At 47.3% G+C, this 14,839-nt stretch overlaps 1 protein-coding gene across 1 annotated transcript in view; it reads left to right on the forward strand.

The window, feature by feature from the left end:
- Polr3b (RNA polymerase III subunit B) overlaps positions 1-14,609 on the forward strand; it is a 102,661-nt gene extending 88,052 nt beyond the window's left edge. The window contains exons 24-28 of the mRNA XM_048418209.3: positions 3,466-3,569; positions 4,003-4,169; positions 6,962-7,075; positions 9,645-9,818; positions 14,083-14,609. Of these exons, the coding sequence (XP_048274166.1) occupies positions 3,466-3,569; positions 4,003-4,169; positions 6,962-7,075; positions 9,645-9,818; positions 14,083-14,212 (689 nt within the window). The 3' untranslated portion in view covers positions 14,213-14,609. The remainder of the gene's footprint in view (positions 1-3,465; positions 3,570-4,002; positions 4,170-6,961; positions 7,076-9,644; positions 9,819-14,082) is intronic.
- The last annotated feature ends 230 nt before the right edge of the window (positions 14,610-14,839 follow it).

Here is a 14,839-nt window from a genome sequence, read left to right on the forward strand (position 1 = left end):
CTCTTGGCAGGGATCTGCTCTTAACTTTTCCAGCTCCTCTTTTTCTTCATTGATTTGTGTTTGCTAAGAGTCCTGTGATACAGTCAGTGGCCTAATTCCCAGTTGCCCCCGTGAGTGCATCAAAGTTCCTGAGCAAAATGTATTTGCATTTTGCTACCAGGAGGCTGTGCTGTAAACAATGGAGTTGAGACAGCAGCATGAGCCGAGGATGGAATTTTATTTTAAAATCTGAAATGCTGTGTAAGCTTTCAAGGTATGAATCTGTAATGGTTTCCCGACAGCCCCCATTAGCCATGCCTGAGTCCACCCTCTTTCCAGGGACCCAGGGGTGTTAGCACACTGACGAGCATGCCCCTCGTTTGCATTTTAAGCCAGTATTCAGGGGAAGCGACCAAAACGTTGAAAAGTTCTTAGTCCTGGCGTGGACTTTATGCCTGTGTTCCTTGATGAAACACAGTTTTAATTTTTCATTGGAAGGAAAGAAAAGCTAGCTTCCCAGTGCGGTGAGGACCTAAATACTTCTGAACCAGAGAAATCTGGAAGGAGAGAGAAAGGGGGAAGTGTGCTTCTATGAAGGAAAGTGTTCTCTGCCCCTGATGGATTCAGTAAAATGCGAACTTTAAAAATCATCTGTCTAATTTGAGATTCAAGATCGTCAAATTCTGTCTAAATATTTTGTTTTAGCTTCTAAGCTCATTATGGCCCCTTTGTGTTAACGTGTATTAAAATCTGTCAGCTATGACTGGTCTCATCGCACAGCCAGCGGAGCAGAATAAGTTAATTATTTACTGTGTCGCCAGTGCTCTTCATCTAATGAAATGCACAGCTGTGTTGGATCTGCAGTTGGATGTGTAGCCCCCATTGTTCTGCGAGTCAGCAGAGGGTAGAAGCCGCAGTGATGGAGAGCCCTCGCCTCTCGCTGCTGTTCTGGCTTTCTGTGTCGATTTCATGGGTCTTTTATCATTCACTTTCACACAAAACAAACAACACAGGCTGTCTGCTATGGGAACCGTCCTGGCATATAAAAGGGTTTCAGGGACTCGAGTAATTTTAAGTTAGCGAAGATTTAATTTTTGGCTTACAGGTGCCCTTGGTTCAGAGACAGTCAGAGCAGTCCTGCTTCAGGGTGGAAAAAGAGCTGTGCGTGTGTGCTTTCTTCCACAAGTGTCAGGAAAAGGCAGATAAGGAAAGGACGTCCCAAAAGGAAGCTATGCAGTGAAGATTAATCAGACTTGGAGGAAATTATTAGATTCTGGTTTTCGGAATGAGTATCTCATCTTATAGCATAATGAGGTTGAATTGGCTCAATTAAACACATCAACTAAAACCAAAGATAAAGGACAAGTCTTCTCCTTTTCTACCCTCCCCAAGTCCCAACCTGCCTGTCAAGCTGCCTCAGTCTGGTCTGGGCCACCTGACCCTCCCTCCCACCTTCTCCTGGTGCTTTGGGGGATGGACGGCAGCTTCTCCCAAGCTGACTCCAACTCCCTGTAAGTTCTGTTTGACAGGGTACTGCATTTTCCTCTGGATTTGTGTTTACGGGAGTCCCTGGACTCCCGACTCTCCCTAGCCCTTGTAGGAATGACCACGTTCAGTACTTTGTGCATTGCTTCACGGCGATGATGTCAGGCTGCCTGGGTCTACAAATGATGTCTTTCAAAGTGGATTTTCCAGTAGCTCTAGGATTTGGTCAGACAATTCCAGTATGGATAAGATGTGCTTTTGGAAGGAAGATGAAAGTCACATGCTCCACTTGACGTAAATTTTAACTGTTCCTTACTCAGAAAAGCATTCTTGATACGATAAGACCTTCTCAACTAAAATCGCTCTCAAAGGAGCTGTCTGCTCTAGAATCCGACTCCGGAAGCCCAAGTGCAGTCTTGCTGGAGACCACTAGGAGCAGAGTCCAGACTCTAATTCTAGAGGCGCGGGTGGATTCCTTCCTCCGCTCTTCAGCTCTTCACACTACACAGACCATCAAGGTTTTCTTTTAAAGTAGTTTGGGGTTCCGGGGCTACAGCTCGATGTTTGTCATGTCTTAGGTTTTAGCTTCAAAAGTGCAATAATTTAAAAAAAAAAAATGTGGCTTGAATTATGTATAGTACAAACAGGAATGGAAAAGGTGTTTTTTTTCAGTAGGTCCTGAAATTGGTAAGTTCACACCTCGGAGAAAGGAGGTCTGCGTCCCGCTACAGTCTAAGTGCATTTTCTCCTTACTCTGCGCTGCTGTGTGCAGTCATCCAGTTCTTTTTCTTCTTGAATTTTTTTTAACTTTATGTTCCCTGGTATTTTGCCTCCATGTATGTCTGTGCAGACAGGTGGGTGCCATGTGGGTGCTGGGAATTGAACCCAGGTCCTCTGGAAGAGCAGTCAGAGCTCTTAACTGTTGAGCCATCCCTCCAGCCCTCAAGCCTTCTGGTTCTTGTATAAAGGTGATTGAGCACCTACGTTCTGTCCTTACTCATCTTCCCAGGAAAAACAAATCAAAAGGATTAAAAAACAGTTTAACAGCAAATCTCTGAAAGCCTAGAACCTGCTAAGGGATACTCAGAGCTGCTGCCTTAGAAAACGGCAGCGGAATGCAGAGCTGGGGGGCTGCCACACTCTGCTCTCATTCCTAGAATTCCGTGTCTAATTCTAGCCTTTTGCTCTAAGGATGATTTGGCTCTTACTTTTCTTGTTGGTCTTTACAAGTTCAATCAAAGACCACTTTTCTAATGTGCTATAAGCTATAGGAATTAAAATTCCTTAAGGCAGGTTAAGCTCAGCCAGGGAAGCCCTGGCAAGGTAGACCAGCCAGCCAGCTCTGCAGCCAGTGGGTGCACCTGTTAACATTTCAGCCATGCACAAGGATTTCTCTGTTTTTTGATGATGTGTTTCTATTTTATGTGCATTTGATGTTTTGCCTGCGTGTACGGGTGTCAGGTCTGGAAGAGCAGCTGGTGCTCTTAACCGCTGAGTCTCCTCTCCAGCCCCAACACAAGGATTTCTTGCCATAGGTTTTTAAAAACACATTTTACATATTCAGTCTTATTCAGTCATTGTTTGTTTGGTGCTCAGAGAATTTGGATTCCTGTGGCTTGGGTGCAGAGCCCAGCAGACCACAGCCTAGCTGTCAGGGAGCAGAGAGTGCTGGTAGCAACGCTTCTGGGGTACAAACAGCCTGATGCTGTGCTTTGGTCTTCATGGCACTCAGGGAAGGTGGGCGAGCAGCCGTACAGCACCATTGTGTATCTGGCCAGCAGGCCAGTCTACAGGCTGCAGTGCTTTTCTGCAAGGCGAGTCATCTTTGAACTGCTTGGCTACCAGGGTTGTTGGAAATTGCTTTTGTTGCTCTTGACGGAGACAGTGGGGAGGGTTTTAGAGCAGTGAGAATAGAGACAGCAGCAGGAAGATCCCCATTAAGTACTGTGCTCTGCCCTCCTGCCCATCCGCCTGACGTGCTGTAAAACCTGCTGTCCCCAGGTGTGTGTGGCCTGATCGTCCCCCAGGAAGACATGCCTTTCTGTGACTCTGGTATCTGTCCCGACATCATAATGAACCCGCACGGCTTCCCATCAAGAATGACGGTCAGTTACCTGTGGGCTCTTCGGGGTGCCGCTCTGAGGGAAGGAAGCAGCAGGCAGTTGGTTTAGCTACAGTGAGTCATCCGCCAATGGATCAACAGACTTCTAGTCCCTTCTACTCTCTCCTCTGTGGCCCACAGAACCCTGTGTGCTAAGCAGCTAGGTGCCTCTTTGAGCAGTCGCTTGCTGCAGCCTATAATTCTGTCACAGGTCATGTGGCCTTGGCCTCAGTGCTTAGCTCTATACCTAAGTTTCCTTATCTGAAAACTAGGAGAGCAGGAGGGGAGGTTAGTCACCTAGGCCAGGGTTCCCCAACACAGTACCAGTCAATGCCTGTGTTAGTCTGTCACCCTTGGTCACTGTGGGGATTGCAGTAATTAGGTCTCCCCGCACCACAGGGAGACACTTCACAGTTTGTCCCCATCTCACCCCGCAGGTCGGAAAGTTAATCGAGCTGCTGGCTGGCAAGGCAGGTGTGTTAGATGGCAGGTTCCACTACGGCACGGCCTTTGGAGGGAGTAAAGTCAAGGATGTGTGTGAAGACCTCGTGCGCCATGGCTATAACTACCTGGGGAAGGACTACGTCACCTCAGGCATCACAGGGTGAGTGTGTTGTTGAACACTAGAAGGAAAGGAGGTAAGAGCCCTGAAAATGTCGTACCTTAAGGTGTGAGAGTCCAAGACTTCCTTAGTCCTCATGTTTCCAGAAATCTGATGCAAGAAAAGCCACATTTAAGAAATGGGGCATTGCACTGGGCATATGGTGGCGCATGCCTTTAACCCCAGCACTCTGAAGGCAGAGACGGGCGAATCTCTGAGTTTAAGTCTAGCCTGGTCTACAGAGAACGTTCCAGGACAGCCAGGGCTACACAGAGAAACCCTTTCTCAAAGAAAGAAAAGGGAGGGAGGGAGGGAGGGAGGGAGGGAGGGAGGGAGAGGGGAGAGAGGGAGGGAGGGACATGGAGTACAGCACTGTGTTAGTAAGACTCACTCTGTCTAGCAGGGTCTCTTAGGGTCTCTGAGCTGCTTTTGTGAAGCCCATTGACTGCACATGGTGCAGTTTCCCAGACTGCAAGGCTTCTCTTGTGTTCATGTGCCGAGCACCAGGGACAGTGCTTTGTCTCATAGCCCGGGGCCAGTGCCCACACCAGCATGGTTGTGTTCAAGTGAGGGATCCAACACTTTCTGGCCTCCGAGGGCTTCTAAACCAGCGCATGTTCACCAAGCAGGTACACACGTGCACAGTGAGTAAGAGAGTGAGTAAAATTATATTAAGACCTCTGGGTCATAGTGCTTATGCTGCCCTTGGGTTGTAAGCCACCTGAACAGAGAGGTGCAGCCCAGCTGAAGCGTGTGTGAGGGCTGCTGAACTGTGATGCTCCAGAAGTGATGAAGACGCCCCAAATCCATTTCTGCTGAAAATAAGGAGTGCTTCTTAAAATGACTTGTCCAGATGGTAACAATGTGGATTTTACTGGTCTGCTTCATTTTTAAGTATGGTTTAGTTAAATAGGTAGAGATCCATTTAAAAGAACACAGTCATTGCTAAACCTATCACCTTCATTTCTGTTCAGAAATAATATTGTCCAGAGAGTGTACAAAACCATAGGGCCCATTCAGTGCAGCTTCCTAAGTAGAAATGCACGGAAAGATTAGTGTGAGCTGCATCCTGTATGCTGTGGACAGCTGTGGTCTACACTGCTTCCCTGGGCTCCCATTCACCTCTTGCCAAAGCTTGAGAAGCCCTGCTGCGCCTGTCCAGAGTTCCCCCAGGACCTACAAATGGATCCCTCCCTGCTCTCGCACAAGTTCCTGATCTTAGCTAGAAGTAGGGATTGCATGTGACTTTACTCTCTGGGTGGTGCCAGAGGTCCATAAATTCTGCCATAAGTTACCATCCCTGAGAGCTGTAGTCAGTTATTAGAACTAGAAAGACCCTTGGCTGACCATCATAGTACAAGAAAACTGAGTTGGAAAAGTAACGCAGTGTCTGTGGCAGACTGGAACAAAAGCAGGCTCTCTAAGGCCCTTGCGACCATGTCTTCCTCTCCACTGAGACTTCCTGGGGTCCCATTGTGCTGAAATCCATGACTCATAACCGCAGTAGCCTTTGCTCATGCAGGCCGTCCGGGCCAAAGTTTGCAGCTGCTTTTCTGTAGTTTGTGGCTCCTTTGCTCTTCCCACGTGACAGCATGCTTTGCTCAAAGTGAACTTGTTTTTCAGACAGGCCGGTGTGACAGGCAGAGAGAACACTGGGATTGAGTCCTGTCCACACCACTCTCCAGCTCTGACCTTACCTCCTCAGACTCACTGCTGGAGACACAGTCCTCCTAGCCTGGCATGCTGATGGGTTAAACAGCGCTGGAGAGTACTTTCTTCTCTTTGAGGAAGTTAGAAGATATTTGAAGGCTTCCATTCCCTGGCTGTTTGCTCCAGACACTACTTTTTTTTTTCTGTCAGAGCACTGACACACCACTTCCTTTGGAGACTTTTACTGTGGTTATTCACTAGTGGGATGAGTGTGTCATAGCAATTATTGGGCACTAGGGAAGACAGACGATAAACAGAGACAATAGTGATGGTTGTGCAGAGGTGCTGAGTACACTCTGGTCAAGTGAGGGTGTGGTGGTGGAGAGTAAGGGAGGAGAGACCTCCTTTAAGAAGGTTCTCACCTGTCATCCTAGCGTGTAGGAGGGTGATGTCCAAAGATTGCAAGTTTGACACCAACCTAGGCCTTATGGCAAGTTCCAGGCCAGTTTAAGCAATATGGTGAGACCTAGTCTCAAAACAAAACAAAAAAGAAAAAGGAAAGGTGTTCAGTGAGGTTCATCTAAGAAATGTACTGTTGACAGGCACATGCATATCCTTGGCAAAACATCACTGTTGGCACACGCCTGAGGTCAGTGGTCCAGAGGTAGAAGTTCTAGTATGTTTGGCATGATAGCCATGTACAGTTTTGGCAACATGGATTATCAGGGGAAAAAAAATCATTGGGGATTTTAGAGCAGAATGAATAACCTGTCGTGGTTTCATTTAGGAGGAATCTCCCTGGATTGTTAGGGTAGACCAGTTGTCTAGAGATGAGAGTAGAAACAAGATCAGCCAGAAAATAACACACCAAGAAAAGATGTTGTCCTCATGAAATGGATGGCGATGAAGAAGGCCATCCTGTTGGCAGCTTATCTCTTGAGAGAGCATCATCTGCTCACGTAGTAGTATACAACACTGGTTTTGGTCCAGTCTTTTCATTCACTGTAGACTAAAGGTTGTCCTCACACAGTTGTCGTGAGTCTCTGAGAACACAGTAAGGACCCGCAGCTGCTGAGGCCCGAGAAGGCTGTCTCTTGAGTTATCCAAACCATGTTCCGTAAACCCAATGCTGACTTCCCTTTCAGGGAGCCCTTAGAAGCATACATCTATTTTGGACCTGTGTACTATCAGAAACTGAAGCACATGGTACTGGATAAAATGCATGCTCGGGCCCGAGGACCGCGAGCCGTTCTCACCAGGTAAGAGAAGCACTTGGGTGGCAAAAGCAGTCAGAGCTTTTACACTTGTCTGTGGAGAATAACAGTCCCAACGAAACTTCTGTTTCCCTTAAGATATCAGGGTGTTTGATGCATTGTTTAGTGATTAAAAACACTATGACCGAAAGCAACTTGGGGAAGAAAGCCTCTCAGGTAACACTTCATCACTGAGAGAAGCCAGGACAAGAATTCAAGGCAGGAGCTGAAGCAGAGACCCTAGAGCTGCTTACTGTTCTGCTCCGCTCCTCATGACTTGCTCAGCCTGGTTTCTTACACCATTCAGGACCACCTGCCTAGAAATGGCACCTCCCACGGTGAGCGCTGCCCTCCCACACCGCTCATTAATCAAGACAGTGTCCAGCAAACTTGCCTACAGGCCAGTCTTAGGAGGCAGTTTCTCAATTGAGTCGTTCCTCCCAGAAGACTCTAGCATACATCATGTTGGAAAAAAAGAAAAGAAAAAAGAAAAAAAAAAGAAACAGACAAAAAAAGCTAGCCAGCACGGCTGGTCCCTTCTGAGCTCAGCACAGCACTACAGCTACAACTCTCCTTCTCATTTGTCCCCAGGATGTCATACTGTGTTCACATCACAGGACAAAACATCCCAACTTTTAGAAGCTCTTTAAGAATTCAGTTTCTCTAAAATTCTGAAATCTCCCAGCTGTAAGCTCCTGTAAAACCTAAAACCAAGACAGAAGGACCTTACTCTGAGACAGAAGGATCAGCATAGCCACAGTTAAATCAGCTCAGAGCATGTTGTCGGTGTGGTGGTGAACGGCCTCCAATAGCTGTAGATCTGTTTTCATGGGTTCAACATGCAGAGACAGGTATTGGGGAAAAAGCGTATCCCAAGGAGTGAGATGACTCCTTGGGTAACAGTGCCTCCAGATCCCACCTATCCTTGTCACAGATGAGAGTCCCTACTTCACAGGATGATAGTGAATGTGGACCAGATGCCAGGCACGTGACAGATGTTGGTGAATACCTGGTACCCTCATCTTCACCAGTCACGCTAGCTAGACAGGAGAAAAATGGGACAGCTACCATTTGGCTTTGTTCTTTTAAAGACAAACTCAGTCTTGACCGTAACTTAGCAGATACAGTGCTTCAGAGTGTTGGAAAGGGTCTGGAGAGGTGGCTCAGTGGGTAAGAACACTTGTTACTCTTACAGAAGATCTGGGTTCAGTTCCCAGCTCTCACATGGTAGTTCACAATCATCCGTAACTTCAATTCCAGGGGATCCCACGTCCTCTTTTGATCTCTGAAGGCACCAGACACACATGTGGTGCACATACATGCAGGCAAAACATTCAAACATAAAAGAGAATAATCTTTTTTAAATGTTGTTAAAGACGAAAAGAGAAGAAGAGCTAAGATTCTCAGGGTAGTTATTGCCTAAGCAGCAAGACCCCTGTGGGCCCCTTCATGACACAGAGCGTGTCTGGGAGCAGTTGTCTGTAGTCAGTTACCCAGGTGGATAAAATGCAAGCATGGAGTCTGCCCACGTAGATAACCACCTTCACCTTGTCCAGCGACCTCAGGTAGAGGGAGTGCCTGTCCGAGCTGTGTCTGTCCACAATAAAAATGGGCAAGGCTGTGGTGATGGTGGTTTCCTCTGCAGAGTGCTCCCTGAGGCCTTCTAATTAGCTTTCCATTTGCAGCTTTTTCTTCCAAATATTCTACTCTGCACTTGGTTTCTCGCGGTAACATCCAGCTAGAACAAGCAGCAAGACGAACCTTTCAGCCTGTGTTGGGAGGCCCTGTGTTCACTGTGTCACGGGGAGTGACAGGCTGTGTGGCCTGTTCTAGTTTGCTTTCTGCTACTGGGATAAAACGCTGACTAGAACCAACCTGGGGTGGAAAGGTTTATTTGGCGTGCAGGTTACAGTCATCTCCCAGGGGAGCCAAGGCAGGAACTGCAGAGACCTCAGAGAAATGCTGCTTACTGGCTTGTTTCCCCTGGGTGCTTCCCACCTGCCCAGGGATGGCACTGTCCATGGCAGGCTGGCGCTCCCACATCAATCAACAATTAAAAAAAAAAAAAATTCACAGGCATGCCCTCAGGCCAGTCTGAGGGAAGCAGTTCTTCTTTTGCCATTCCCATTCCCCAGGTGGGTCTAGGTTCTCAGCAAGTTCACGAAAACGAAGCAGCACTGAGCCCTGCAAGAGCTACAGGAGACCCAGGTTCCTTTTTCTAAGTACCAGAGAACTGAGGCGTCTCTGGAAAACTCAGATGTTGCTCTCTGATTGAAAGACTTACCATCCTAGTAACAGTGATCGTGATGTAAGAGTGATGAATGCTAACGCCAGTATTGAGGGGATTGTATAAACAATATATTGTTATGGCACATCGTATGATAAGGACTAAATTATGTTTTTTCCCCCAGTGGTAGCCCTTCTCTTTTGAGGCTCTCAGGAGACTGAGCAGTTTCAGGTCACTGTCTGATGTGGTTCGGCTGCGGGAGAGCCTGCACCAAAGCCTTGCTGTGTTTGCCTGTGGTGCTGCCTCTGTTCTCCGTGTCTAATGGATGTCTGTTCATTCACTGCAAAGGCAGCCCACTGAAGGGCGATCCCGCGATGGTGGCTTGCGTCTTGGAGAAATGGAACGCGACTGTTTAATCGGCTATGGAGCGAGTATGCTTTTGCTGGAGAGACTGATGATCTCAAGTGATGCCTTTGAGGTTGATGTCTGTGGGCAGTGTGGGCTCCTGGGATACTCCGGCTGGTAAGTAGGACTGCATCTCCCAGACCACATCCCTTGGCCTTGGTAATGGCCCAAGAACTGTCCTCGATCGGACCAATACTCCACAGCCTTTACCTGTGACCGCCTTTGTGCCTCCACTATTCCATACATCAACACGAGTGTGTTTGTATGTTGTATCTTTAGTGCTATATTTTTACTGGTGTAGTTTAAGCTCCTAAGTAGAACAAGCTTTTTTCCTAATTTTAGTATCATGGACTAGAGAGATGGCTTTGCACTTGCTGCTCCAGGACCTGGGTTCAGTTCCCAGCATCCGTATGGTAGCTTGCAACCATACATAACAAGAATTACAACTTAAAAAAAAAAAACTCCTTTGGGAAAGTTGTATCAAGATCTATTGTTGGTAACCTCAGACCCCAAAAGCCAAATTACCATGTCTTACTTACAGTCAGTGACAAAGCTAGGGCAAAGTCCTGCCTATGTCCTGTGCCCCTGACCATGGTAAGTCCACTTGACTGTATGCTCCATGATGCACAGACAGCATGCATTCGCTGTCTGCTGTATCAGATGCAGGTCCCTGCAATCCGTCTCACTGACACAAACATTGTGGAATTGTCAATAAGTTCATTACGCAATTTCTAGTTTTTATTTCCATCTACAGTCCGGTGTCTAGCAGCCATCTTCATGGGTGATGCCCCCGGGATGTCTATGTTGTATGCTGTAGGACCTTCCTTGTTTGTGATCACTCCCCTGCCACCAGAGAACAAAAAGATCTGCTCAGGGGTGTCAGGGTCTGCAGCCCTGCAGTCTCTGCATAGCTGGCAGAGCCTGTGGTCCCGCTGATCTATCAGAGGCAAGGTCTCACAGTGTCTAAGATAGACATTCCATGGATGGAAAATAGCCCTCCTTGTCAGTCCTGTTCAGAGCCCCTCTTTCTCAGGTGAGATCCCACCCAAGAGAACAGTGTGAAGTTAGGTGAGCAGCCATTGCTGGGATTTGAGGGACGCATGGCCACCTTTTCCCTGTAGACTTTCCCCAAAGCCTCTTTCCAGACAGTCTCAACCTGCCGCCTTTATGAGCTGCCTCTCTTGGTTAGATCAAGCAGGTCAGGAATCATCAGAGGACTGGGCCTGCAAGTTACTTAGAAAGTAAAGGTGCAGTCTGGCGGTGGTGGTGCACGCCTTTAATCTCAACACTCAGGAGGCAGAGGCAGGCAGATCTCTGTGAGTTCAAGGCCAGCCTTGTCTACAGAGTGAGCTCCAGGACAGTCAGGACTACACAGAGAAGCCATATCTCAAAAAGAGAGAGAGAGGAAAGTAAGGGTGCATGAAGCCTGATGACCTGAGTTCCATACCCAGGACGACACGGGAAAGGAAAGAACAGAACTTCACTAGTTGTCCTCTGACCTCTGGGTGTGCACTGTGGCATGCACATGCCTGCAGACACACATAGGTCACACAGTCATACACGTGAATGAATGAATGAATGAATGGATGAATGAACGAACAATAGGTAAATAGAACAAATGGTGGTGGGTTTTTTGGGGGGGGTTGTTTTTGTTTTCTGAAGAGCAAGGGAGCTTCTTAGAGCACAGTATATCCTTGCTAGCTTGGTGACACACTTTTTAGCAGATTATTTTATGTTTGCAGCATAGATGAATTGATGAATCTGTTTATGAAGAAATGGTTAATCTGGACACTGATGGAAAAGTGTCCACTTCTCAGTTCATCGTCTCCCTAAGGTCACAGAGATGGTGATGTTATGAGAACAAGTCCAGCCCTCTCTTCTCTCAGTGAGATGGGGCTTGTTCCATCCTGGGATGTCCATTTGTCTTCTGAGATGCATGTAGAACATACTGGGCTATGTAATGAAAGGACAGAGAGAGATATAGAGGGCAATAGCATAATAGATGGGGCCCGGAGCCTGGTTCCCCATGCTCAGACCTCCCAGTCTGGCACCAGAGTTCTCATTTCCTCTTCCTTGTATTCTTTCCTCTGAAAGAAAGAGTAAAGCAGATTCCCAGGGCCCAAGCCTTTGTCTTCATGCTTGGTGCTTGGGGATCCTGACATAAGGCTGGACAGACTGCTCTATCTCAGTTAAACCTCTGCCTCCTTTGCTGCCTGGCTTCTGTCTCATGTCTAGCTCATCTGATTGCATCCCTGATCACGGGTTCTGTGTGCTGTCCTTTGAAAGGAGCTGATCAGGTTATGTGGTCTGGCCGTCTTTATCTGCGGCTCCATGGACCTTAAGACACCATGTGTCTGATCTGCGTGTCCTACTTAGACTCTGTTGCCAACAGGAAGGAATCTTAACCCATTCTGTAGTCTGGCTGCCTCTTCATGTGCTGCTCTCCGGCTGAGAGCATAATGACGCTGTCGTCTTTCCTGTCATTACCTGGCCTTGTGTCCAGCTGGCGGGAGGGAGCAAGCACAGCCAGGTGGAGGGACTTCCCTCTAATAAGCCACACAATGGCAGCTGGGTAATTAGAGAGGTTCAGTGTCTTGGACCAGGGCCTCGTGGGTGACTTGCACATTAGTAAGGCATTGCTATGGGGAGATTTACAACAAGACTATTGTTTCTCAGAGGACCCAGAACAGAAGTCCCCAGAGAGCCCTGTTAAGGTAATGATCTCATGTAAGATGCAGCACTGGGCATGCACCTCGTATGCCCCCACAGCCTCTTCTTGCTGTCTTCCTCCTAAAATCAGTTTAGTAAGTACTAGCTTACATATGTATGTGCATATATGTATATACGTGTACACACACATACACATGTACATAAAACATTGGAATGTTTTGAATGAATATAATCAGAATATTAATTGTGGTTATCTAGGCTATGAACCAGCACTATGGAAATTTTAACTAGATTAACTGAAATCGGAGCCACCGTATAGTATACAGGATAGGAAAACCAGGAAGAAGTTACTCCAATTTAGTCTGTTTCTCTAATTTAATTAAATTAATATATGAGTATGATTCCTGAATAATTTAGACCCATCTAGACACATTAAGAGCACATCTTGATCCTAATGCTTTGAGGAAGTCTTTGGGCTGTCCTTTAAGATTTTGTGTTGCTGAAGTTTATGTCATCTGTGTTTCTCTGCTGCCAGCATCAGTGATGGTGCAGCCTTCTCCCACCCGACCCCCTGGGAATTCTGTCCTTCAGGTCACTGTCACTGTGGAAATTCTCATCCTCAGATGACAAGGGAATTGCTGCCAGTTTGAAGCCAGCCTGTTCTCCGTAGCAGCTTCAATGACACACCAAGGTTCTGTAGCAAACCCCTGTCAATAAAGTTAGAATTAAATACAACAGACACACACACACGCACACACACACACCAAGCAGCTGCATTTTGCTGACTGTAGAAATAGCCCTTGCTCAAAGTTACGAGTCAGGGACACAGGCGTTCCCACCTCCCAGAGGTGACTGCTGGTCGTACTTGAGCGACTGTGTCCCTGGAGCATGCCGATTGCCCTTATTCTTTGATTTTTTTTTTTTAACTTACGTTTTAAATCACAAACTCTTTCAAGATTCTGATAATAGAGGAAGATCCAACTATGAACCTTTCAAAAAAAGACAAGAGCTCATGCAGCCCAGGCTGGCCTTGTGCTTGCCATCCTCTTGCCTCTGCCTTCCAGGTACTGAACTTACAGGAGTGTTGGAATGTACCACCACATCCAACCAAATACACAATTTTTCACTGTGCTGTATCCCGAGCGTCTCCCATTTCAACAACTGAGTCTGTGCTGTTGGGTTGAGTGACTGTAATGCTCTTCTGTAGAAGTCTTAGAATGAGAACCACTGCGCAGTGAGCAGCTTCTGGGGAGGCTCCGGCTCTGTGGTCTTGTTAACAGCCTCACTGTGGACGCTCTTCATGTGCCTTGGTGGTAGGAACTGAACTGTTTTGGCAAGTGTATTTCAGAGAACAATAGGGCAAAGAGAAGCCCCCACACCCAGGGCATGTTGGTGCAGTCAGCTGGAAATGTCTAACCTTGAGACATCTGACTCAGTTCCTGATGATTCTGATTTCTGGAATTCTTTCAAAACAGTTTTAAGCAAGTGTTTTCCCTTTTAAAGAGAAAGTTCTAGAAATGTAGTTAAGGGACCTAAGTACTGCAGGGGATGATTTGTATCATTCTGGGTATGCGTCCACAGATGTCCCTTTAACTTTCTGAGCCATCAGTACATGTCCTGACGGTGACGACTGCTTGGGGAGAGGGAAGTAACGGTGCTGTGTGCAGGCCTGTGCTGCTGCCCCTCTGACACGCGCTGACTTGGGTTTCAGGTGCCACTACTGCAAGTCGTCCTGCCACGTGTCCTCCCTCCGCATCCCGTACGCCTGCAAGCTGCTCTTCCAGGAGCTGCAGTCCATGAACATCATCCCCAGGCTGAAGCTGGCCAAGTACAATGAGTGAGGATGATGGGGTGACCACAGGACCACACGAAGCAGAGGATTCTGAATGACTTCTCCATGTGATCATTTTGTCTCATGACAAACTGAGATGAGGAGGAACAGCCTTCTGAGTTCCGGAATCTCACTGGGCAACCTTGACCAAGAGCGTCAAGTTGCGGGAGATGCCGGCCCCACAGCATTTTGCTGAGTCACAGGGGCACAAGCTAGAGAGACTGTGAACTACTGTTAATTTTATTTTGATCTGAGTTAGACTCTCGCTCCATAGCCCAGGCTGGATTTGAATTCACCTCAGTCCTTCTGCCTTCATCTCTCAAAAGTGCTGGACTTACGGGTATGAGTTTATTTATGTTATTATGTTTTTAAATGCACTGAATAGAAAACCTTCCTCCTTAAAATTCTCACAGCATCTTCTGGTTTCTCATCAGATGTGGAGGAGGTAAAAGACCATTTGAATTGGGACTAGGGTGTTAGCTCCGTCAGTGAAGTACCGTTGTAAAAACACAAAGACCCAAGTTCATCCCAACAACCCACATAAGAACTGGACATGCACCTAGCACCCATGTAGAAACCTGATACTGTGGAGGTGGGGGTAGGGAGCAGACAGGCAGATCCCGAGTCAGTGCGCTTC

This window comes from Myodes glareolus, chromosome 26 (genome assembly GCF_982192425.1).
Source record: "Myodes glareolus chromosome 26, mMyoGla1.1, whole genome shotgun sequence".
Taxonomy (NCBI): domain Eukaryota; kingdom Metazoa; phylum Chordata; class Mammalia; order Rodentia; family Cricetidae; genus Myodes; species Myodes glareolus.